General features: G+C 40.7%; 1 protein-coding gene across 1 annotated transcript in view; it reads left to right on the forward strand.

Annotated features, from left to right (window-relative positions):
- The window catches only part of IGSF10 (immunoglobulin superfamily member 10), a 453,826-nt gene that overhangs the window by 266,317 nt on the left and 160,533 nt on the right, over positions 1 to 26,976 (forward strand). Inside the window, exon 6 of the mRNA XM_044070544.1 lies at positions 16,014 to 16,917. Within this exon, the coding sequence (XP_043926479.1) occupies positions 16,014 to 16,917 (904 nt within the window). The remainder of the gene's footprint in view (positions 1 to 16,013; positions 16,918 to 26,976) is intronic.

Here is a 26,976-nt window from a genome sequence, read left to right on the forward strand (position 1 = left end):
TTCTTAAAATGTTTTGTGATACTTTTCTCCTTGGGCCTCCACTGAGAGTGGTGTCCTACTCAGGGCCAGTTTTTCCCATTAATCAAATGTCAATAAATAAAAAAATTAATAAATATGCCCAATAAAAACCCTTGAAAAATCAGGCATAAGCTAGACAGTTGAGGAAATCAAAGCCTTTTTTAGATTTGGGAATGCTTCCTCAGATTAAGAAGTTCGCCTGACTCTTTGGAGTGTTTTAGCCTCACTAAGCTCCATCAGAGTATACTCTATCTCAAACAGTAGTAGTAAATTTATGGAAAAAAACTACCAGTCTTAGAAATGCTGTAACCTTCTGGGAAACTGGATGGTGTCATTTCAGTACTGCTTGCACTTTTCCCAAGTTTAGCTTTACAACTCCCATTCTAATAAATTCCAAATATTTAGTTTTAGACATTCTTATCTTACATTTTGAGAGATTAGCTTTTGAGCCTGGCTGCTGGAAATCATCTAGCACTGCTTGTATTTTTGACAAATGGCTGTATCGAGCTTAACTGAAGTGGGCTACCAGCCACAACTTCGAGTTGAGATACCAGATAACTAGAGACTTCTGAGCTTCCAAAAAAACATAAGTTGCCTGTTTTCCTGTTTATTTATACTATTTACTGCACTTTTTTTATTGCCAGCTGCTTCCTTTTATTCTGTATTTATTGGCTGTGTGTATTAAACTACACTGCTATAATGCAATTGCCTACTACACTGTGCCTGTAAAATTTAATTTTGTTGCTGTTTTCACTGTTTAGCAAACCTTTTTGTTGTTCCCACTGTTTATTATTTACTGGTATTTTTTTCACTGTTTTAAGCAATCTTTTCTGCCTGCTCTGGCTTTCCGACCAAGCAGTACTTAATTAACTGATCTGTTAACTGCTTAAATCATTCTTTAGAGCCTCCTGGATGATTTTCTGCTGTTTTAAACATTTTTTCAGTGTTTCACTGTTCTTTTTCTGCTGTGTTAAATATTCTCTAGTGTTTCCTGCTGAAACTAGGGTAGCTAGTAGCTGTAGCATAGTCCAGATCCAGGCCTGCTGCTTCTGGAACTGTTTGTAGTAGTTTGCTTGTTCTGAGGACATTTTCCAGGCCATCGTGGATTGGAAGGGGCCTATCTGCACTTTTATGAGAGAATTCTGTTTGACTGGCACCTGACTGCTAAAGGGAGGCTGGTCGAGGGCTTGTAATAATCATCTTCATTGGTCCTTTTGAATTTTGTTAGAGTATTCTTTTTTCAAGTTTTTGCTTCTGGTATTTAGACCCTTCATCTTAGCGGGTTTTTGCTACTTTGAGCTTCGTGCAGCAAAGCTCATTACCGTGCAATTGTGAGCCAAAGATAGACAGCTAAAGTCAACAAATTTTACTTTAAAACTAAGGCAGAAATATCAGGTTGCCAAGCTCCTCTGTGATCATGTCTGAAAAGCCACCCCTAGTGACAACAGTCTTCAATGTGGCATTATGGTCAGTTGAAATACCCTTGTTTTTCCTGTCAACCTTGTTGATCTGGGGCTGTTGAGGCAGTGTAGCAATTGCCTCATGTACACAGATAACCCTCTACTAATAACACAGTCTAGTACAGAGCGCGAGAGATGTATTTACACCAAGAATCTAGAATCCATGCTATCTCTCACTCAAAACAATAACATGGAGAAGGTTGTCAATTCACCCACCACTACATTTTCACATAGTATGCATCAAATATGTAAAACCATATACTAGTAGGTTCTCTCAAAAAACTTACTAAAACACCAGAAACCTCCAAAACACAAGTCTGCTACAGCTAACACAGTCTCCACAGCACCCATGACACATAGCAACAGCAGTGTGTCACCCACCAAGCCCATAAGATGTAACACTCAAAAACCAAGTTTTCTCATCATTGGAGACTCAGTAGTAAGACACACAGATGTCCCACTCACCAGGTTGAACAAGGAGAAAGTCACGGTCAGCTGCCTGTCTAGTGCCAGGATTCAACAAATCATATACACAGGAACTAGATGATAATGAACCAGTAAACCACCAACAACCAACCATGTGGAGAAAAACAATTTATTCAGTTAAGTGCTTTCATATGCACTCAGGTGTCTCAGCAACAAGTGCTGTTATGCCTCTGTCATAGGTTCATAAGTTGGTACTAGGCTATTGGTCCTAGGGCCTATACAAGCCTAGCCATAACAATTCCTTGGCTATTTCTTCCCACAGTATTTACTTCCCTGGACCCCTGTCTAGCAGGGTGACAGACGTGATCTGTGGGGTGAATTTCCTATCTCCCATCCAATCATCAAGGTTCCTTTTGAAGAGGGTCAAAGAGGCGCTCTGCTTGACATATATGGAAAGTCCATTTCAGAGTCTGGGGAGTCTCTGGGTCAGAAACCGATCCCTCCAGCATGTTTTGTTCATTGTGATGACAAGGTTTAGATCCCTGGAGCATGTGTCTCTGAGGGATTGGGGTTTCTTTAAGTGCAGCATGTCCAACAGCTTCTGGGTTTGACATGGTCATGTATGTTAAGCAGAGATCGCCTCTGAGTAGATGATATGCGACAGAGTATAAGTGGAGTTTTTTTGGATGGTCAGCACAGGGTATCTGCTTTAGGCCTGTGATTCTTTTAGTGAGGTACCTCTGCGGCCTTTCCAGTTGTTGCAGATGTCTTGAGAGGTACATACCAAATGGAGCATTGTATTCTATAATGGGTTTAATGATAGATAAGTACAGTGGGACAATGACCTCCTTTTTTCTGGATGAAAAGCCCTTAGTGATGAGGTGTGCCACATAGAAGGATTTCCTGACTGTTGTGCCGATATGGTTATCGAACGTGAGCCCACTGTCCACCTGTGTCCCTATCAAACTTTCGATGTTTAGTATACTGCCACCTATGTGGTAATTCATGGGTACATGTTTTTTTCCAAAGGGGATAACTATACATTTCTTATCACTGAGCTTGAGTCCATGGCTCTGGCACCAAGCATCTGTTTCTGTAAGGTACTTTTGTAGAATATCCACATCATTTGGGGATTCAGTAATGGCTCCCAGTTTGCAGTCATCTCCAAACTTTTTTAGCTAGAGTCCCTTAGTGTTGGCCTGTACTTCAGAGACGTAGATGCCAAACAAGAGCGGTCCCAGGATTGAACCCTGAGGTACTCCACTTGTCACTTGTCTGGAGCTGGATTTGGAATCAGCTACTTTTACAGTGTGGGTTCTGTCAGTAAGCCAGTTGGCAACCCATCAAGTGATGTAGGGATTAATGCCTAGCTTAGTAAGTTTATCTATGATTCCAGAGTGGGGAATTGTGTCGAAGGCCTTGGCAAGGTCCAGGTAGGCTGTGTGGACCACCTTACCCTTGTCCACAGCTCTGGAGACTGATTCACAGAAGTCAATCAAGTTCAGGAGACAAGATCAGCCCTTCACGAACCCAAACTCCATGGGGTCCAGTGTTTGAAGGTTGCAAATGTCTTTGTTTATAAGCTCCATGATAATACATTCCATGGCCTTGCAGATCAGGCTCGTCAGACTGATAGGGAGATAGTTCCCATGATCCAAGGTGGATCTTCACTTGTGGAGTGGGATAACTGTAGCTGTGCACCACTCAGTGGGCATGAAGCATGAGGTGAGGCTATGATTAAACATGACACTTAGGTGAGGTGCCAGTTCATTTTGTAGTTCATGTAGTACACAGCCTGGGATTTCATCTGGTCCCATGGATGCTGTATTCTAAGCTTTGGAGCATGCATGTTTTACCTGTGTGGCTGTTATTACTGGAATTTGGCAATCTTTCTGTATTAAGATGGGCCCTTTAGGGGGTGAGAGGGGGGTGAAGTTTGCACAGAATTGATCTGCCAGGATATTGACAATATCCTTGGGATCATAGCTCCTGTTGGTGTGAATAATCTGAGGCATACCTCACTGGACTATTTGAAGAGAGACATGGTTGAACTCTCTGAGTATATGTCCCAGGCAGGTATGTCCCTAGCTTTGAGCAGCATACTACCTATAATGATGCCACAGTATAAACAAAAATGATTGATTTCAATAATTGGCTTATTTTTTGGTATCATTCCAAGGGGATCCAGTTCCTGCCTCCATGGGAAGCCATGGTCGATAAACTTCACTGCTTTAACAGAGATGGTCTGCACCTGGCACCCTAAGGCTTTCAGCTGCTGGCAAAGGCTCTTGCCTCCCCAATTATGCCTTTTTTAGGCAAGGTCTTGAAAACAACATTACCTAAGTGAAATTAACCAATCAGAACAAAATAAGGGTCATGCTGCTAAATGCTAGGAGTTTAAGCAAAAACTGTACTTCCTGGAAGCACTTCTATCAGTAGAAGATATAGGTGTCTGTGCAGTCACAGAAGCCTGGTTTAAAGCCTCATAGAGTACCCTTGCCCTGCAAGGCTACAGTTCCTTCTAAAGCTTTAGACCGCAAAATGAATGTTTGAAAACCAAAGGAGGCGGTGTTTCAATATGTTTTAGAGACAAATTCACCACATGTCTAGTTAGACTAGACAACTGCATTGAGTTACTCCAGGTCCAGATTATGGTGTGTACGACCCCCATTCAAGTCCTAGACAGTTATAGATCCTGCTCCATGGGTCATGACACCCATGCAGCCTACTTAACCTAAATGAAGACAATCCAAATTTTACCGAACATACTGGTTATGGGGGATTTCAATTATCCCACCATTAACTGGGAAACCTACTCTAGCCCAAACTCACTAGCACAAAATTCCTCGTCTTTGTGAATTCAAGTGCACTGGAGCTAATTGTCCATACCCTGACAAGAGGAACAAACATTCTATATCTGTTCCTCTCCTACATGTCTAACTGGTGCACTGCTGCAACTGTTGGACCCTCATTAGCTAAAGCTGATGACAAATCAGTCACCTTCAAACTGACACTAACACCAGAACTCACAAAGGGTGAAATCAGACTAAAATACTTCACCAAGGCAAGCTATACCCTCCTAACTGAAGGTATAAATGCTTTCCAAGCCACACCAAAAGCTGAAAGTGGTAACTACACGGAAGCTTACACTAAAACCCATACAATCACTCAGCTGAACCACATAGAATCAAAGCCAGAGCCCCAAGTAAAATCAAGCTGCCATGGTCGACTTCCAGCATCAATAAATTCTACAATAAATTCCAAAAGTTGCTGTCCAAGAAAACAAAGACAAGGGCCCAACAATGGAAAAGCACCCTCCTCAGCCTTAATGGGAAAACAAGACAACTTGTCAAATCCTCCAAGAGCTCCTTTGAGACAAACATGGCAAGTATTGCCAAGGATAAACATAAGGCCTTTTACAGCTATGTACATAACCTAAAGGCTCTCTCTTACACTGTCTCAGGTGCAGGTTGTCAAATGCATCTTTGTTGAACGAAAAAGCGCCAAAAGGCAAAATAGCAAAGTGGCTTTTCGGCGAATTCTTTCCCTGGGAAAGAATTTGTTTGGCCTCTTTCGCTACTTTGCCTTTTCAGTACTGTAGTGCAATGTTGGAGTTGGTATATTTAAGTAGGGGTGGTGTGGGGGGCACAGCCCCCCACGTTGGGGGTGTGGGGGGTGAGGCCCCCCCATTATGTAATGTTTTACAGTTTTTTTGTTGTTTTGTTTTTGTTTCGGAACAGCAATTTTTTTTCCCTTGGAAAAAAAATCTCTGTTCTGAGGTTACGACGTTGTAAACTTTCACTTACATGGGGTTGATTATGTGTCATTCACTCTTCTTAGCATGTGATATCATAATATAGACCCAACCTAAAGGGTAGGATCCAAGCATGTGCAGAATTGGTGGCCAGTGGTATCATAAACACTCTGACCCCACAGAGATAGCAATCCTGCTAGTGGATAGATGTGGAGAAAATTTCACTCCATATCCCCTCCTAACTTACAACAAACCCTCCCTCAAACCCCCACCCCCACCCCCACCTTACATATCTGAAGAGTGGGTCCTCTAAGCCCTATCCAAGGCAAAGAACACAGCTTATATGTGACCAGATGGCATTCCAGGCTGTCTTCTAAACAGGTTAAAACATGAACTAGCATCATCACCAAGTACCCTCTTCAACCATAGACTAACCAAAGGCTTTGTTCCTGTGGAATGGAGAAAATCTACAATTATTCCAATCCACAAAGGTGGCCTAGCAACAGATCCAGGGAATTGCAGACCCGTAATCCTGGCCAGCCTCACCTGTAAGGCCATGGAACCTATCATTATAGACCTCATTAATAAAGACATAGATAACCTCCAAACCTTGGATCCTTTCCACTTCAACTTGGTGAAGGGCAGATCCTGCCTGTTAAATCTGGTGAATCATTTTGAAAGTGTGACCAAGCCTGTTGATGAGGGAAAATCTGTTCACACAGCAAACCTCAACTTGGCAAAGGCTTTCAACACAATCCCACATTCAGGCATTACCGATAAACTTAGCAAACTAAATATAAACCCCTTCATTGTTACACGTGTTACCAAGTGGCTCACAAACCAGACACACACTATCAAAGTGTGTGACTCCACATCAACCAGCAGACCTGTTACCAGTGGTGTACCACTGTTTGGTATATACTTCTCAGAAGTTTTGGTCAAACTAAAGGGTTGTGGCTGACCAAGTTTGCAGATGACTGCAAACTAGGTGCAATCATTGAATCCCCAAATGATGTCAGCATACTTCAGGATGGTCTCACACACACAAGTGCCTGGTGTATTAGTCATGGTCTCAAACAGAATGCAAAGAAATGTATCATCATTCCTTTGGGCACACACAATGTCCCTTCACACTATCAAATCAATAACAATAACCTAAGTACCCATGAAGTGGTAAGGGACCTGGGTTCACAGGTTGACTGCATTCTTAAGTTCAATGAACACGTCTACTGTTGTAAGGAAAGCTTTCCACTTAGCTCACTTGATTAGTAAAGGTATCGCTTGGAGAGCAAAAGAAGTTATAACACCGCTATACTCATCATTTATCCAGCCCATAATTGAGTAAAATGTCCCGATTCGGTATGTAAAGTACTAAGCATCTACAGCAGTTAGAAAGACCTCAGGGGCTTCAAACAAAGAACATCAAGAGCCTCCAGAATGTGCCTTACATGGACCGACTAAACTCCCTGTCACTATACTCCGTATCTTATAGACTTCTTAGGGGAGAATAATGCCTGGCCTACAGAGCAACCCAAAACCCAAACCTAATGAACTTACTGCATATCCATAAATCAAATGGGTCTAGGGCTACCCATTCCAGGGACTTAAATATGGCCTGCGATTTAAATAGGACATATTGGAGGGACAGATTCATCTCCCAGTAACTGCCATTTCTTTGGAACAGGTCATTCATGTTAAACACAGCACCTCCATGACACTGTTCAAAAGTAACCTGAGCTAGTGGACGGGGTACCATAAATTCTTATTGGGGATAGTGCCCACAACCCTCATGGACATGAGCAGTCACAACTAAATGCAATCTTGGATATTGACTAGTACCTCTATGGGTTGAACTGCTAGGCTTAAAATGACCTCTGGATCGATAGCCTAGTAATCTCCTATGATCCTATGATCCTACATTTATGTTATTTAATTATTCTGCAGGACAGTGACTATGAAGTGGCAAAATTTACCCAGAAATCACTGGAATATGACTCCATATAAACCAAACTGCATCATATTGTATTGAAAAAGGCCATCTGGCAGAGAAAAGGTTGTATTTTCATTACTGAAAAGTCAAACAAATCTGCCAGTGTACCTTTATATGGTCAAATCTGATTATGTACTGGGTTTCCCCATAGCCTTTCCATCAGTGTGTCTACCAGTGCATTGGATACATTTCAAATTTTGAAATGCTCTTTAGCTGGTAAAAACACTCTAGAATGTATTTAGTTATCAGCACAGGCACTCCAGGAATGGTATGATTATTCGCCCACCTTAAGCTGTAACATTGTCTTTATCTCCAGGTGTGTTGATTATCTCTGGAACTCGTGGATTCCATAAGACTAACACATTACATTATTTTCTCAAGGGGCTGCAACAATGTCATGTTGTCCCTGGTTAGTCTTGCCTTGTAAAACAGAAAAAAACATTTTTAGATTGTAAAAGAAATTTTTGCACCTCCTTCCACTAATAGACTGATGAAGCTTTGTCCATGTGAAATTCAGGTACAGAATTCTCTTCCTTCATTATCACTTCAGGTATTAAATTCTCAACCTCTTTTCATCCTCAGCCATAATGGCCACAAAAGCCTCTTATTACTTACACAGCTTCAACATGTTAATCCAGTATGATGTTTGGGTTGTTTATCTTATTATTTACATTTCTTTTTTTTTTACTTAAGTACTTCTAAAGGCCCTTATCATATATCCAAGAAATAATTCTTAACCTGAGGCACTGGGATTAATATTTTGTCCCCTGGATGGTGATTTCTCAGTCTAGCCTTTGTATTGTAACCCTACTTCTGGGCCAGCTGAGGTTGTTCTAAATGTTCTCTAACAACAGATAAGACAGACACCATTCTTTCTTGTAACTCTGAAACATAGGCTTTAACACTCTTAAAGAGGGTAGTCTCCTTCCAAAGTCATTTTGGCTATGTTTGGTGTTCCTATTGGCTGTCTTCAACACAACTGTGTTAACGGACTAAAGCCAATAAAGATGAAAGGTATTCTCTGATAGCAAACATAAGCTAAGGAAAAAGGAAGTGACAATTTCCTGTTTTTATCCATTAGTTTTCTTAACATTGATTTTAAAGTCTTATTAATCATTTTATCAAGCCCACCTGTTGGGGGGGGGGGGGGCTTGCACATAATTACAGAGCAAACTGATTTAAAAAAAAAAACACAGTCCTTCCATGATCTGATATAAACGAGGTCCCTTTGTCAGTTACAATCTGTTTGGATATCCCTACAATAGGGACCATCTGTACTAGGGCATTAGTTATTCAAATAGCAGTCTACAATTTACATAGGAAATGCTTCTGGAAATGATATGGCGTAGTCCATAATAACAATATATATTCACCTTTTTATATTCTTAACTAGGATCCAACTGTGTTTATTTACTACCCACTTAAATGTTACTTGATTAGTGAGAAATGAGACTATGGGGCCACTAAAGCCAGGGTTTGGAATATTTAGTGGCAGTCAGGGCAGGCAGGCAGGACAATATATTGATTGGTAGTATAACATCTGGCCAATAAAGATTGACTAACAATCTCTCCGTACTCTTTTATATACTCAGATGTTCTCAGAGTGCATGACTATGACCATGCTCTGTTACAAGATAACTAAATAGTTAAGGTACCATTAAGTATATTACTATGCTTTACCCCACCCCTTTTTGTCTACCTAATGTAAGAGAACATGAGAATTTTCAAAATATGGATTTTGAATAGCAAGTGTTGGGTTACTAATCTTCTAATCAACTACCTGAATATTTTTTTCTTCCTTCTCTGAGTGCAGAATCTTCCCTAAGCCCCCTTTTTGTTTAATTTAGGATGGCTAAAGTTTATGTTTATTAGCACCCCTTCAGATATATCTACATGAGCGGTAGATGGATCAGGTCCTTCATCATCCTCTAAACTTTCTGAATGTACAATGAAGGAACTTGATCTTTCCCCAGCTAACAGAGGTGTACTACCATCACCATCTAACTGATCACAATTTTCTTTCAACTCTAGTTAAGTCAAAAGTATATTCTCCTGACTCATGAGATGGCTTTCATCCTGCTACATAGATATGACTTTGTGACTTCCCACTCCCTTCATAGCAAAGGAAAAATGAGTTAGGCAGGTGTTACTAAGTCTCCTTTTCTCTCATTTCTAAAAAGTGAGAAAAGTTTTACATGAAATCTAAGGCAACGCTTACAAAAAAATGTATTTACCTGAGGTGTTATGCAATAATTTTTCTATCAAAGGGTTCTTTCTGTATTCCTAACATATCTACTACTTCTACCTGTTTTATATTTATTTATTTATTTTTGTTCAGGTACCAATTATTTCACTCAGCAATGTTAACATGTTTCCTGTGTATACAGGTATTGCTGGTATTCCCTCCACTCTTACTTTACACTTCATCAATTTATTGTTTATGCAACTCTCAAAAGCATTTTTCCACTTGAGAATATGATGATTCTGTCAATGGAAAAACAGTAGTGCACATTTCACACTGTATAGGTCTTCTAGCTAATAACAAACGTTGGAGGAAAATGTTCAAGTAATGCACTTGAAACACTTAACCATTGTCCATGTAATGCTTGGCTTCAATGTTTTGCTGGCCTTAATGCTTAAAATCTCTAGGAAATCCTCTACCCACTGCTATTATCCCAATATTAGCCTCACTGTGCTTCTTGGGATAATGAGTTTCTGTGACTTCCTATGATGGACTAAGCAAGAATTCATGGGCAAGCAAATATCTTTCCACTTCTTCACCTTATTGACTCACAGTGGTGGGGTGTCTTTGTGACACTCACTGTCTTGTAGTACCCAGCTCGGTTCTAAAGAGCCCATCAAAGAACATTATGGACACCACTTCTTTGGCCCAGTTGACCTCTAGTTGCAATGAGTTATGGGCTAGATAGATAAGGTCAGGCATCTGTGAATGAAGTGGCTTTTCTAAATTGAACCTTGTGGCTTGTATAGCAGGAGACACATTACTGTGGGTGAGTATTTTCATTTACAGTCTGTCACAATAATTAATGATAACAGCCTACATATCATAGTACAACTTCTTTGCTTGATAATGGAATCTTTTTTTTTCCTAACCTTGGAATGTTATCTCTAAGTTATTGCTGGATGTTCTGCATCTAATCTGCAGATACTTCAGGCTACATAAAGAAAAATGTTCTATTTCATTGTTATCTTACACAAATGGAATATGACCTTTTCATTTTACAGAAAGAAAACCACCTGTCTGTGCATTGCAATGTTATTACTCATCTCATGCATCTTCAAACTCCTGTCAGCAGATCTATAATCACCTATTAATATTTCTCTCAGAGCACAATTAGACCCACACCAATGCATTCTTCCAATTTCTTCTCAGTTCTACAATATGCTATAAAGTAAGGAGCTTATTTTATTCCACTATTAAAGAACCCAAATCATTAAAAGATTTTCACTCCCAATTAAAGTCAGATTTCTATTCAGAAGCAAGTGGTCAATTGTACACTGCTGTTAATTAGGCCCTGATACATGCTTGCATTTCCCTACGTTTGCACCCTGCAGCTGTATGTCCATTCCACTGTTAGAAAATAAATTGCTATATCTCTGAACCATGCATTATGATCCTACCCTGTTTATCTTGCTGCAATGTGTTGTATGGATTTGTCTATGGTTACTCATAGCAGCAATTTAACAAGTGCAACCCATGTATTCTTCCATAGTTATTGATGGTATATGCTATATAGGTAATAATGTTCTTTGTTGTTCTATAAAGGGTTAGGGTTGAAAACAGTCATTTGGTCTGGTTCAATTATTTATAAAATAAAATAAAAAAAAAATAATCCTCAGACAACACATATTGATGTATTGTTTTGAGAAGCAATGCATAATTTGTGACATTAAGACACAAACACACACACACACACACACACACACACACACACACACACACACACACACACACACACACACACAAGCACACGACTTATTTGGTTAACCTGTTTGGTCAGTGTGTATATAGAGATAATTCATTTTTCATTGACTGCTTATTTCTTGTATTGTCACAAAGAGTTTTTAGTAAATCAATTAACACTTTTGTCAAGAAAATAGGAGCTGTCACCATTAACCATGATCCTTTTCAATGAGTGACATTCTTTTGTAACATAGTGTACCTTTTAACTGCTACAGGCCTTGGAGAGTCAAGTATGGTGAAACGAAATGTTGCTTGGTGAATTTCTGTGGTTTTCTAGGGTGATTTCAGTTGCTATTGTATTGGATGACATTCTTTATAATCACAGAGCAATACTGCAAGGGTGACATCCTGTAACTTGTTCTGTTGTGTGGCTGCAGAATTATAGTGTGTAAAGTTTTGAGGGTGCAAGGAGGGTTGTCATCTTCAAAAACTCTTGCTTCGGTGTTTTCAATAGATCTTGAATCAATGCAAGTTTTCTGATACATCAGCTTCTTGTGGATGTTCTTTTTGACAATGTACTATACACATACAGGCACACAAACACACACACACACGCGCATATATATATATATATATATATATATATATATATATATATATATAAATATATATATAATATATATATATATATATATTTACATACATACATATACATAGATATAGATATATCTAATATAATCACTGGTTATTTCTCTAACAAATTATTGAGAGTACTCATAATTTAGAAAGACAAAAAAAAATTTTTTCTTGTGTTTATATTTTATATTCTATATAAACGCTACTACTAGAATGTTGTATGCTGACTTTACTAAAGGAATTGTCAATCTATACATAACTTATGTTGCTATGGAACCCATATCTCTGTATGATATTCTTGTGTAATTTCTTTATGACATGCTATTGGAGCTTTTCTCCCTAGGCCTCCGCTGAAAATGGATATGTGTCCAGTTGGACTTTCCCGGTTAACAAATGTAAAATAAATAAAAACTAAAAATAAATCAATCTTTAGGGTCCCTATTAGAATGATGAAATTTTAAAAAATCGAACGGCTAAAAAGCCAAATATTCAGCCACTTGAGATCAGTTTTATGAGATTGCAGTAGAGTGAAGATTGGAAAATTTTCCCTTTCCTCACTGTAGTGCAATCTCAAAGTTGAGATATATAATTAGCGGGTGGGTATTGGGGGTGCAGCCCCCCAGAAAACCGATTTTGAATAACTGCATATTCAGCTATTTAGCTGTTCGATTTTTCAAACTTTTGTTGTTTTAATAGGGACTATATATATATATATATATATATATATATATATATATATATATATATATATATATATATATATATATATATATATATATATATATATATATATATATATATATATATATATATATATATGTTCATAGGTTCATAGGTAGGTACTAGGCTATCCAGGGACCTATGTAAGCCTAGCCAGCAAGGTACCATATCTTACGCCACCCAAGAAAGTTATTTTCCTGTGCCACTGTCCAGCAGCGACACATAAGTGATCCCCGGAGTGTATTTCCTATTTCCCATCCACTCATCAAGATTTTTCTTGAAGAATGCTAATGAAGAACTTTGCTTGACGTAGATGGGTAGCCTGTTTCAGAGTATAGGAAGTCTCTGGGATAGGAATCTATCGCTCCAGTGTGTCCTGTTTATTGTGGTGACAAGGTTTAGGTCCCTAAAGCATGTAGGTTAGAGGGATTGGGATTTGTTTAGGTGTACCATGTCCAACAGCTTTGGGTTTGACATAGCTTTATTTGTTAGGCAGAGATCACCTCGGAGTAGGCGATATGCTGCGGAGTAAAGCTGGAGTTTTTTGAGGCGGTCAGTGTAGGGCATTTGTTTGAGGCTAGTAATCCTCTTTGTGAGGTACTTCTGTGGCCTTTCCAGCTGCTGCAGATGTCTTGTGAGGTACATTCCAAAAGGGGTATTGTACTCTATAATGGGTCCAATGAGTGACGAGTAGAGGGGAACAATGACCTCTTTTTTCCTGGATGAGAACCATTTTATGACGAGGTGTGCCACATAGAAGGACTTCCTGACTACTGTGGAGATGTGACTATCAAAGGAGATACTACTGTCCACCTGGGTCCCAAGGTCTCTTATCATGCATTCGGTGTTAAGTAGATTGCTGACTATGTGGTAGTTCATGGGTACAGAGTTTTTGCCAAAGGGGATGACACTGCACTTTTTGGCATTGAGCTTGAGGCCATGGCACTGACACCAGGCATCTGTCTCAGTGAGGCCCTTCTGTAGGATGTACACATCATTTGGGGACTTGACTATGGCTCCTAGTTTGCAGTCATCTGCAAACTTCATCAGTCAGTGGCCTTCTGTGTTAGACTGTACTTCAGAATAGTAGATACCAAACAGGAGATGTCCCAGTATGGAACCCTGTGGCACTCCACTTGTCACTGCCTTCAGGTCAGATTTGGAGTTTGCAACTTTTACAGTGTGAGTTCTGTCAGTCAGCTAGTTGGCAACCCATCTTGTGATGTAGGGATTTATACCTAGTTTGGTGCATTTAGCTATAATTCCAGAATGGGGGATGGTGTCGAAAGCCTTGGCGAGGTCAAGATAGGCTGTGTGAACCACCTTACCCTCATCCATGGCTTTGATGACTGCCTCAAAGAAGTTGATCAGGTTCAGGAGGCATGATCTGCCTTTCACAAACCCGAACTAGGTGGGATCCAGAGTTTGGAGGTTACCAATGTCTTTTTTATGAGTTCCATGATGATACGTTCCATGGCCTTGCAGACCAGGCTCATCAGCCTAAATAGGTCGATAGATAAAGACATATATACTTATTATATAATTGATAAATGTCCTTTGTTAATCATAAGTACAAGACTTTTTGTGCTTTTAAACATAACTTCTGTAATTTTCTCATACTATTTAGACTGTCTGTAAGACCTTATTATGTAATATTTTTGGCTTCCTGCTGAAATGTCAATGCTCATAACACCAAATACAGACAGACCTAAAAACAAATCAGAAATCCAAGAGAACAGCTAATATCAAGCATTGCTATTTTCTTTTAAACTTCATTTTTAGCAGGGGAAAAGTCCTCCCCGAACCCAAACCCCCACATCACCTGAAATTATATGTGTATGTATGTATATATATATATATATATATATATATATATATATATATATATATATATATATATATATTGTCGTACCTTGGAGAAAAGGAAAAATTCCATGAAATGGCTGCCTCAGACTTCATATAGTAAGTCAGTTTTTTCAGCAGTTCAATCCCCGTGTTTTGGAACTCACTTGTGTGAGCCCATTTCAAATGGTTACCAATATGGTGACCTTTGTAGGGATAGTTAGCAAGTAAACTAAAATATAATTCTTGATGATTTACAGAGAAAAAGAGAATTGCTTATAAGTAGTCATCTAATTTTAAGTTTCTAATTAAATATATGATGGATTCCAAAACCCTATTTCTAAACTACTCCAATCTTTGTATACATAATTACAGTAGACTGCCGCTAAGTAGCTTAGATTAAGTCAGAATCCTCATTATATTAACTACTTCACAAGAGGCTATTATCACAACTAGTAGAATTTGATTAATAGTCATATATACTCTGTATGATAATATAGGGGGCATTCTTTAATGCTCTCACTGAGCTTCATGTATGATTAAACAGGGAAAAGCAAGCATTATATATAGCACATATATTTATGCTTATTCAAAATGTTATATATAACATGTTATTTGTTTGTGGAAATACACCATAAAGTTTTAGGTTTTTGAACATTTTCAAATACGAAAAACCTGTAACTATCTATAGACTCAGTGAATTGCTTGTGTAGGATTCAGGGGTGATATATTCCTAGTAAGGCAGTCCACACGACCATTGTGTAGCCTAGCCTAATTTACGAGTTACACCAGTGCCCTGTCATGTTAAATGACTTACAGTCAACACAGCAAGAAAATAGAGAAGGGAGGATTCAAACACTAGGCTACAGGAAACAGCTTGTTAGCAGCTGTTAGCTTAGATTTTCTGCCAATATTAGTGGACTAAAAGTCCACATAGACAGAGTCTGAAGGTAAAGCTTGAACACTGGATTACAGAACTGTGAGACTGAATGCTTATTATTTAACCAGTGCACATTGCCATACATAATAGATACTCTTAGGCTGTGATAAATTAATTTTATTAATGTTGGATTACGTGATGTTAACTAAGCTTAATATGCAATGCTGTGCTTATATTAGACTGCATCAGGGTATAGCCACCCTAATTAAGAAATGTAACCTAGACAAGGAAATGTATTTTTCTCTAGTGCAAATATGCTTTTAATGAATGCTGTTTACAAATAATGCACTTATTTTTTGTAGGGACAACAATCTCAACCAAAGCAAAACGAGGAAATAAATATGAAGTATTTCAGAATGGAACTCTTTTTATTCAAAATGCTAATGTTCAGGACCGTGGGCAATATCTTTGCATCGCTACAAACCAGTATGGGTCAGACCGACTGTTGGTTACCCTGTCTGTGGTGGCATACTCTCCGAGAATCCTGGAACCTAAGTTAAAAGACATCACGGTCCAGTCAGAAAGTAATGTAGAAATGAAGTGTAGGGCTGAGGGTAGGCCTCTTCCAACTATATCCTGGATTCTTGCTAACAAAACTATTATAAGAGAATATGAACAAGAAATTAGTAGAGCAACAGTTCTGGAAGATGGGACTTTAGTTATTAAAAACGTTGGTGTTTATGACAGAGGTCATTATAAGTGTATTGCAAACAACCCTGCTGGAATAGATTCAATCACAGTGAAACTGCAAGTTGTTGCAGCACCTCCTCTTATAGTAGAAGAGAAAAAGCAACAAATCACTGGAGTACTTGGGCAAAATTTGTTATTGCCATGTACGGCAAAAGGGAGACCTCAACCATCTGTACACTGGCTTCTCCCCAATGGAAAAGTGATAAAGCCACTTCAGTTATTGAATGGGAAAGTCCTTCTCTTTGCCAATGGGACACTTTATATAAGACAGTTGTCTGGTCTGGATGGTGGGAAATATGAATGCATCGCTTTAAGCTCCACAGGTTCAGAAAGAAGGGTAGTCAGTATTTCAGTAGTGCAGAGGTATGCTATCCCCCAGATACTCTTTGCTTCCCCAGAAACAACAGAAATAAACTATGGTGGTCAGTTAATGTTGAACTGCTCAGCTATTGGAGATCCAAAGCCCAGAATAATATGGAGATTACCATCAAAAGCAATTGTAGATCAGTTTCACAGGTGAGTCCATTTCAGCCTTGTTTTTTTTTTTTTTTTTTTTTTTTTATTACTGCTGTTAGAAACATTATGGGAGTAGTGCCTCCATATAGTTCAAATTATCTAATACTAATTTTGCAAAGCAGATAATGGATATCTCACATGAGGATATGTTATGTAGAATGATAATGCAAGCCATAGTTTCATTGTTTTGTTGCCATGGTAAACAGTAATGTGCCAATAAAATAACAAATGAAAGCTGTTTTGTATACAGCTAGGGTTTTTGTTGAATGACACTCAAAGATGATATAGATGACAATGAAAGAAATATGAGGACACTACATAGAAAACAAAAACTATAGATAACAATGAAAGAAATATGAGGACACTACATAGAAAACAAAAGCTATTAACAATCTGTATTGTAACATTTTAATGTACATCATTTGGTAGGCAGGCCTGCTTGTCTCTTAAAACTGTCACATTTCTTGCCTGCAGATAAGACAGTGTCTCCAAACTACATGGTGAATGGTTTGTTGCAACTCAAGTTAGGAATGTTTGTTCAAAATTTGAGTATCAATTGTTGCTTCCTATTACTCTCAGTGAATGAAAGAAGGTAGAGTGGCAAGAAACTATATGTGTGCATGCATGCGTGTGTGTGTGTGTGTGTGTGTGTGTGTGTGTGTGTGTGTGTGTGTGTGTGTGTGTGTGTATGTTGTGTATGTGATGTATGTCCATGAGCGTTTGTGCACACACATATGTGCATGTATGTATGTGTACATTTGCTTACATGTGTCTGTGTGTGTATTTGTGGAGCATGTTAGTGTACATGTCTTGGGCTTTGGGCTCTAAGACTGTATGTCACTTCTTAAAATTTAGTCTTTCCAGTATATTACATGAAAATGATTGCAGTCAGAATGATGTTTTTTATCAGACATGCTCCTTAGCTCACCCTTCTTATTCAGCCATCCATTAAATCTATAATGCTTTCCATTTTGTTATAATGGCAGAGGATCCAACTCTTCTTTCTAATGGTTAGTAATTTGAGAAACTGCACATAATACAGTACATGAATGAACCAGTGTCAAGCCTGAAGTAAATAAATATGCATCACCATTTTTCACTCTCCAGCTATCCTTCCTCATGATCGATTTAGCGGTCACCCACACAAATTTGACGCATTGATCTGTCTAACATGTCATTTTCTTCATTACCCAAGGCACTTGCTGTCATTGTTCAATAGCTGACTGCCAGAAGGGGAAAGTACTGCAGGACATATTTTACTGGGGTCACATTCAGAATTTCGAAGTCCAAAACTTCTAATCTCATATGATCAAAAATCATATGTTCGAAATTTTAAAACTTCGAAATCCTGAATGGAGATCAGCATAGAGCGTGGACCAGAAATTTCCATTGTCCTCGCTGCAGTGCGATCTCGGACTTGGTATATTTAAGTTGTGGGGGGTGCGGGTGCAGGGGGGCTTGTCCCCCTGCATACACTTGTTGCTTATGTATTTAGTGGTGTTTTGGGTGAGGGTTCACGACTTCAAGATTCCAAGATCTCGAGATTCTGAACTCAATGTTCTGAAACTCGAGATTTTGGAATTTTGAAATTTAGAAGTGAACCCATTTTACTGACTTTTTTACTTCAAGATTTTTTTTCAGAGTTTCAGCTAATGGCCATAACTTGGAACGTTTTTAACATTCTAGTCTTAAAATTACGAGGGCTCACAAAAGTGTACATATGGAAAGAAGAAAGCAAGAATGAAGGTGCCTTCCTTTACTCCAGTGAGGGAATAGCTTTCGATTATTATACAACTGTTCAAGTGGGTATACAGTTTGCGGTCTGATGTAAAAAAGAAGAAAAGGTTAAGCATATAGTTTGGATTGTCAGCTTTCTGGCTGGTTTAGACTTATCAAATTAAAGAAATTGCCAATTAAGGCCCTTGTGAAAAGATGGATAATATAAAAGGAAATCTTCTCATTGCAGTGTCTTTATATCACTGGTGTTCCTTAGTTGATGTGTCATCTGCTATAGTGGTCGAGGTTTTGAGGACTCCATAAATCAATAGTAATATAAATGTAAAAGACAAAAACAAAACACACATGATGAAATATTGTTGGATATCCCCTACATGACTTGGCTTCTGTCCTATCCATAGAACTAGCACTGGCCTTCTAACTTATATAGGTTCTCCCCGGGATTCATGAAGCTTGCGCCAGGTGCAGGCGTAGCGTCAGCGATCTAACGCCAAATATGCCCACCGAGCGATTCAGGTACGAGCTGTTTCCACGTGCACTATCAGTGTACGCCACAGCTGCACAGCTCCTGGTGCATGTATGCTAATTACCCCATGTGCAGCAGTGTAGCATGCAAATGAATGTATATAGTGATTCTTGAAGTAGTGCAGGCATGCAGAAATGTAAACCAAAAAAAAAAAAAAACGGTTTACATTTTTTCAAACACAGAATCAGAGCCATGACAGTGGACCAAACTCACATATTATAATGTTAATATATGCCAATGGCTAAATATATAGCCAATGGCATAAAACAACATGCACAACACATAAAAAAGAACATTTAATGTCATGGCCACACTAACGCAAAGTAAAATCACAGTGCATTGGTGCGCAAACGGGATGCAATACAACTGCAATGTAGCACATTTCATGAATTCCCCATAATAGTCAATGGCACACATGCTACACCACAACCATGGCGCATGGGTTGCTAAGGGTCTGTGACAGTGTTCTGTGTGGTAACTAGAAATTAGTAGTCAATGCCATGCAAATGAGATAAGTAATACTGAATTGCAAAATCCCCGCTGGTGTAAGGATGTACCTCACAGCGTAATGGTACAACACCGAGGTGTGGCCTAGAGATAAAGATAACATCAAGAGAGGGGTGCGCCACCTTAGCTGTAAGCACATTGGAACATTGCTAATCCTGGTTGCCTGTTGCTAAGCAAAGCCGCAGGATAGAGGTGTGTAAGTAGCCATAGCTTTGCTTAACTGAGAGCACACAAGGTAACCGAAAGTGCATGTGAACATGGACGAAAACATGCTCGAAACCTGGTAAATGGCTGTGTACAGTGCACACCACAGCAGAAACAGGAAGGATACAGGAAGACAATAAGGAAATGCTGCAGGATGGTAATTGGAGTACAAATTAGTAATTAACACCTAGGAACTCACAGTGGGCCATTGACAACAGCTAACAAGGCTGCTTGCAGCTACCTGCAGAACAGGAAAGGGGAGGTGCCGTACTGCAAAGAAAAGAGAACTGTCACAGCAGAACAAAGCAAACTTGCAGTAGATCAGCTACATAACACATTTTGCTACACAATCCTGGGTTGGGAAAGTACAAAACAAGAAAGCAGGCAGCTGGACGCATGCCTGACAATGGGAGGGGAATTGGGTTGAAATGTGAAGTAAAGGGCAGTAGATAAATCACGGCAGCCATGCGTAAGTCTACACCAAAGGCACCACAATAGCAGTACCTGCTGTAAAACCCATAATTAAAATACCCTGCAGCTGGAATTGCACATACACACCCAATTACACCAGCAGCATCCATTGCACAATAGTATAAAGTGTGAAAGCACCTCACACACACTTGTGTATTCCCAGACACTCTGCACCATTGGTGTATACAGACAGGGAACTTTTAATATGTACATGTTAGGGGCTGCCATAGCTTTGATTCACCAGTATGTGTTGGAGTCTGACGGTGGTGTAGAGGATGATGCTGACAACCATCTCAGGCACCAGAGGAGGAGAAGAGTGATCAGACCCAGGGTAATCTGCCAGGGGCTACATGATCTGGAGATAGTAGAGTGTTACTGGGTGGACAGGGACACGATCCAGCAACTTGTTGAGCTGTGCCGACCATGCCTCAGAGCCAGAAATAACAGAGGGCAACCCATCCCAGTGGACACAAAGGTATGTGTAAGCTTGAGAATACTAGCCACAGGTACCTTTCAAAGGCCAACTGGGGATATCATGGGGATTTCACAGGCATCAGCATCCAGGTTACTCCACCAGTTCCTGGATGCCATATTACCACATGCCAATGAGTACATATACTTCCCCTGAATGCAGGAGGAGTTGGCCAGCAATATGCGTCTCTTCCCCCATGTGGCAGACGGCCTGGAGGTACTGGGTGCAATAGACTGCACGCACATACATGTCAAGACACCACCTGGTGAGCAGGGTATGCGCTACATAAACTGCAAGGGATACCCCTCCATCAACTGCCAGGTAGTGTGCAATGCCCAGGGCATTATCATGGATGTGTGTGCTGGCAGCCCTGGAAGCTATCATGACTCCCACATCTGGCATGCCTCACAGCTGTATTAGGTATTTTCCGGGGGGGGGGGGCATCCCATATGGCCACCTGGTGGGGGATGCTGGCTATGAACTGGAACTGTGGATGATGACTCCCATCAGAAATGCACACACACCCATGCAAGAACACCATAATGAGGCACACGCAGAAACTAGAATCATCATAGAGTGTGTGTTTGGGATGCTGAAATCACAGTTCCATTGCGTGGACATATCTGGTGGAGCCTTGCAGTACTCTCCAGGCATGTGTGCCCACATCTTCATAGTATGTGCCATGCTACACAATATGATCCTGTGGAAACAGCTGCAGCAGGGACAGAATGATGAAGGCCCTCACAGCCCACCACCATTGCCAAGGGCCCCACAGGCACAGAGGGACTCAGACCATGAACACCCTGTGCCAGCCCCAGTAGACAGAGGGAGGCGTGCCCAGTGTGCCCATGCCATGGCAAAGAGGGAACGTATAGCACACACACACTGACAGTGTAGGCACCTATGGACTGACACTCTTCTCCACCTGCACACACAGCAAACATGGATGGCACACACATATGTAAATTGTCATATATAGGTGGTCTACTGTGTGCATCCTACATAGGCAGCCCTCAACTATTGTACACACAACTGCCATTTGCACAAGGTAAGTCAATACCTGAACAGTAAATTAAGCTATCAGCATGTGTCGATACTGTATGTATAGGTTCATAGGTACATAGGTAGGTACATGCCTAACTGCCGAGGCCATTCATAAGCATAGCCAAAATGTGTCTGCTGTCACCACCCCATTGATTAACTAACTATCCCTCTGTGGAGCAGAGCCAATTGCGGGATCCCTGGGGTGTATCCACTGTTCCCCACCCATTCTGCAAGGATTCTCTGGAGTATTAGTGTGGAGCTCAGTATAATGTAATCAGGGATGTAGTTCCAAATCATGGGGAGTACCGGCGACAGGCATCTGTCACTCCAGCATCTTCCAGTTATGGTTGTGGCAAGGTGTAGCTCATTACAGTGTGTGACTCACTGTGACATGGATTCCCATAGGTGGAGCATATCCATTAAGCCTGACTTGGACACGGCTTAGTTGGCCAGCAAATATCATCGCTGAGTAAATGAGATGCCACTGAGTAATGCAAGAGTTTATGCAGTCTGGCAGCATAGGACACATGTCTGAGGGCATTATCCCTCTTTGCGAGGTACGTTCATGACCCTTCCAGCTGTCAGATGTGTCTTTTGAGGTACATCCAAAATGGGTTATCATACTCGATGATGGGATTGATGTCTGATGAGTAAAGGAGAATAATAACCTAAGTCTGTTTAGATGCAAACCCTTAAGTAATCAGATGGCCTACATAGACGGATGTCCTAACTACTTCACATATATAACTTTCAAAGGAGAGATCACTATGTAATGTAGTCTCCACATACCCATTACATCATCTGAATTATAGTGTCTGCCACTTATGTGTTAATATGTATGTGTGTAGTTTCCCAAAATGGAATGACCATGCAGTATGTGGCCTTTAGCTGGAGGCCATCACTCTGACACCCTGTGTTTGTCTATGTGAGGCCCCTTGAAGGATGTCTGTGATAGCTGGACTTTCAGTTATGGCTCCCAGTCTGCAGTAATCACCAAACACAGCCTGCCTTAGTCCACCTGTGTTAGCCCATACTTCTAAGAAGTATATAGAAAACAGTAGGGGTCCCAGGACTGAGTCCTGTGGGACACCAGTTGTGACTGGTCAAGAGTTGGACCTGGTGGCTGCTAGGCTTACCATGTGGGTTGTGTGTGTAAGCCTGTTGGCAAACCAACCTATGATGTATGGGTGTATGTACTGGCTGGTGAGTGTAGAAATAATACCTGAGTGGGGAATGGTGTCAAAACCCTTGGCGAGGTCCAGGTAGTATGTGTGAACTACTGCACCACACAACTAAAGTCTAGGTGACTGTAAGATGTCAAAGTGGTTCAGTAGGCATGACCTGCACTCAATCAAGCTGACCTGGGTTGGGTCAAGTGTCTGGAGGTTATCATTGTTTATGTTAATGAGTACCATGAGGATGCGCTCCATAGCCATGCAGATCAGGCTATTCAGGCTTATGGGGTGGTAGTTACCATGGCCAGTTGTGTCACCACCTTGGTGGAGTGCAATAGCTGGTGCCATGTGCAAGTGAATGGCCATGTAGCCTGTGTAGAGGCTAATGTTGAATTGATATATTAGGCGGGGGTCACTTTGTCTTGTAGTGTCTGCAGGATGCAGTCTGGGACACCATATGCCTCCATTGATGCTCTGTCATGCCATTTGAAAGGACCATTACCACCTGTAGGTCTCAGATGTCTGGGATACTGTACATTTTGGATATTGTTGTGGGCCCAGTGGGGGGTGAAGCTTGCTCCGAATGTATCATCAAGTGTTGGTGATATCAGTAGGGTCAGTATATTCAGTGCAATATTGCAGTAGCACAGTGCAAATCTATGTGTTACTGCTTACATCCTTGACATAGCCAAAGAAGCCTTTGTGGTCATATTCCAAATCCATGCCTATTTACCTATGGATGTCAGCCTTGGATAATTACATGAGTAACATAAGTATCTTGCTAATACTGGTCACGGACGTCTGCATGTCTTGGGATTTGCTGTTGTTCTGGACTACTGTCCTACTTCTGTTGTATAGCCTGTATAATGCAGAGGTTCAGCAGACTGGTGTCTTTGTGTAGGAGTAGTGAGTCCTGGTTTACCATTGATGGCATGACCCATACATCTTTGTAGGTGCTTATAGAGTGCATTTGTAATTCTGTCTGTATCTTGAGCAGTGTCATCCCTGCGCATGGGGGCTGTGAACCCTCCCACCTCTGTCATTAGTACTGTGAATTTAGCTGTAGGAAAGGTATTCACCGTGTGTTCCTTGGGTGGGGGAGATGGTTGGGTTCATAGGTTCATAGGTTCATAGGTTGGTACTAGGCTGTCAGCCCTAGGGCCTATACAAGCCCAGCCATAACAATTTCCTGGCTATTTCTTCCCACACTATTTACTTCCCTGGACCTCTGTCTAGCAGGGTGACTGACATGATCCCCGGGGTAGAAATCATCAGTGAATAGTTCATGGTCAGATCTAAACAGTGACCGGTTTACCTCTGCTGTAGTGCACCTGATGCACATGTCAGTGATTACCACTTCTAGTATGTTTTCACCTCTTGTTAGTCCATCTACCAAGTGATACAGGCCATATGAGGTGATAAATCCTAGGAAATGCTGGGCCTGGATGTGAATACTCGAGTAGGTTATCCAGTTAAATGTAGTGTAGCCAACATTGACCAATAACAGGGTGCCTGGTAGGACTGTCATGTTTACCACTGTCTCCAGATAGTTGTAGTAGTGCTCCTGGGTCATGGAGGTTATCTGTAGCAGCTCACAGTTTACATTGCAGTCGTGGCTGATATTAGCTGCACATGGATGATCACAGAGGTATCATGCTGCCCCACTAACATGGAGGTGTAGGTATCACCGATGAATATGGATACACCCCCTCCATGTCTGTGCTAGTCTATGTTCAGTGGCTGAAATGTGTGTTATGGATTATAGTTTGGTAGTGCCTGTGTGCTCACAGGAACCTTATACAGGCCCCAGTCACAGAACAGATGTAGATGTTGTCCATACTGAGGGGTGCTGTCAGTGCGTGCATGTTGTGAGTACTACCCCTGGTCTTGAATAGTCTAACCCTCATTGGTTCCGCTATTGTGCAGTTCATGGAGGTGAGATTCACCTCTGAGACCTGCCTAAAAATGGCACCATGGGGGCTCCAATAGCCTTGCCCAGCATTCCAAAGCCTCAGGCTGACACATGCAAGTTGGTATGACATTGTTGCAGGCATGTATCCCATCTGTGCTTGTGTCTCATTTTTCCTGTAGGTAACCTACTGGTAAGCAATGCAAAGCCTTAAATCTATACATGCCCACTAGCTTCTAAGATAGGCTTTTGGAGTGATTATGTATCAGTAGTGTGTATGCTATTGCTGTACTTAACTGTTGTCTGACTACATGGTGATTTTACGCTGTATATTACGATCAGAAAACTCTGTATAATCACATATGATGTTGGAGATGGCCTGCACCTGTAGAGGTTCACAGATAGGTAGCAGGCTATTTGCCCAAGGTCATTTAGAAGCATAGCTACAGTGTGGTGGCTTTACCTGCACCACTGATGAAGTAACTGAGCCTCTGTCAAGCATAGCCAATGAAGTGATTCCAGGCAGAGTTGCTGGAAGCTGTTGAAGACTGGGGTGCTGTAGGGTGATAGGGGCACATAGTGATCTCAAAAGGGCATGTTAACATGACAACCCAACAGCATTCAATTTCCCCAACAGGTCTTGCAGCTATAAAACTGGAGTGGCTCCCCCACACCCTGGCTGTATTTTTCTAGGACACATGATCCCAGGTGTGTACATACTGTTGCCCAGTCACAAATCAAGGTTTCTCCTGAAGTGTGTCAGTGAGGGGCTATGCCAAATGTAGTTAGGATGTTAATGTATAGTCTCTCAATTCATATGTTATGTCGGTATTTCGAGAAGCTCACTGGGTGTGGGTGGCTCTGCCTGTTGTGTAGCCAAGCTTACACATAGGATCCATGGACATAGGAAACAGGCAGAAGGAATGTTAATGTCAATAGTGTAATGGCTACAGCATTTGCATAATATCTGTGCAGTCCTGGTTCAAATCCCAATAAAGTCAGAGATGATTTACATGTTACATAGTATACCTTCATCACAGCTTGCATATATAGGTAGTATTCCACAGAATAATAAACATTTGGAACACACAACCGCTGAAATGTGTGGAAATAGGACAAACCGCCATGTACCCAATGAAAGGTGTATGTTTTATATATATATATATATATATATATATATATATATATATACATACATATATATATATATATATATATATATATGTATAGAGAGATAGATGGAGAGAGATATATGTTGATATATGGGGATATACATATATATGTAGATATATAGCTAGGTTAACAGCATCGACACAACCATGGAGGTACATATAAATGGGATACCTACCAAATACCGAATGCTTGGCATACAGACGCATGTAATCACGAGGCTTAAAGACTGAAAGACCATAGTACTGAACCACCAGAAGCGCGAGGTTTAAAATCCCAATGTTAAGGGACATTTACTTAGTGCTTCTGGTGTTGCGGTTCAGGTAGGTTACTGTGTATAAGTGTGTTTCTGAGGGCTGTAGTGTGTGTAATTGTGTGTTCTGAGTGTGGTGTGTGGTCCTGGGGGATTGTAATGTGTGGGTTTGCTTTGTGCGTCTGTTTGTGCGATCTCGGAGGTAGAATATTAAAGTAGGGGGGTGTGGGGGGTGCAGCCACCCACATGGGGGGGTGTAGGGAGGCTTGCCCACTTGCTCATATGTATTGTAGTATAATTTGTTTGGAAGTGGTGGGTAGCAGTGTGTCTGTGTGTGCGTGTGTTCCATGTTTGTGTTACTTTTGCGAGTTTGACTGTCGCTGTCGGTAATGTGGGTATTGGTGTCTTGGCCTGGTACTGTGGGCGTCGGAATTGTGTGCGTTCGGGATTCCATAGGTATCCCATATACAGCGGCTGAAGTGTTCATATATGAGTATAACATGGACCATAGCAATCACACATTCCGCCACGATCAAACTTTATGAACAAAGGATATGGAGAGTATACGCCTATACACTATAAACAAATATG

This window comes from Protopterus annectens, chromosome 4.part1 (assembly GCF_019279795.1).
Source record: "Protopterus annectens isolate FY-2018-M chromosome 4.part1, PAN1.0, whole genome shotgun sequence".
Lineage (NCBI taxonomy): Eukaryota > Metazoa > Chordata > Ceratodontiformes > Protopteridae > Protopterus > Protopterus annectens.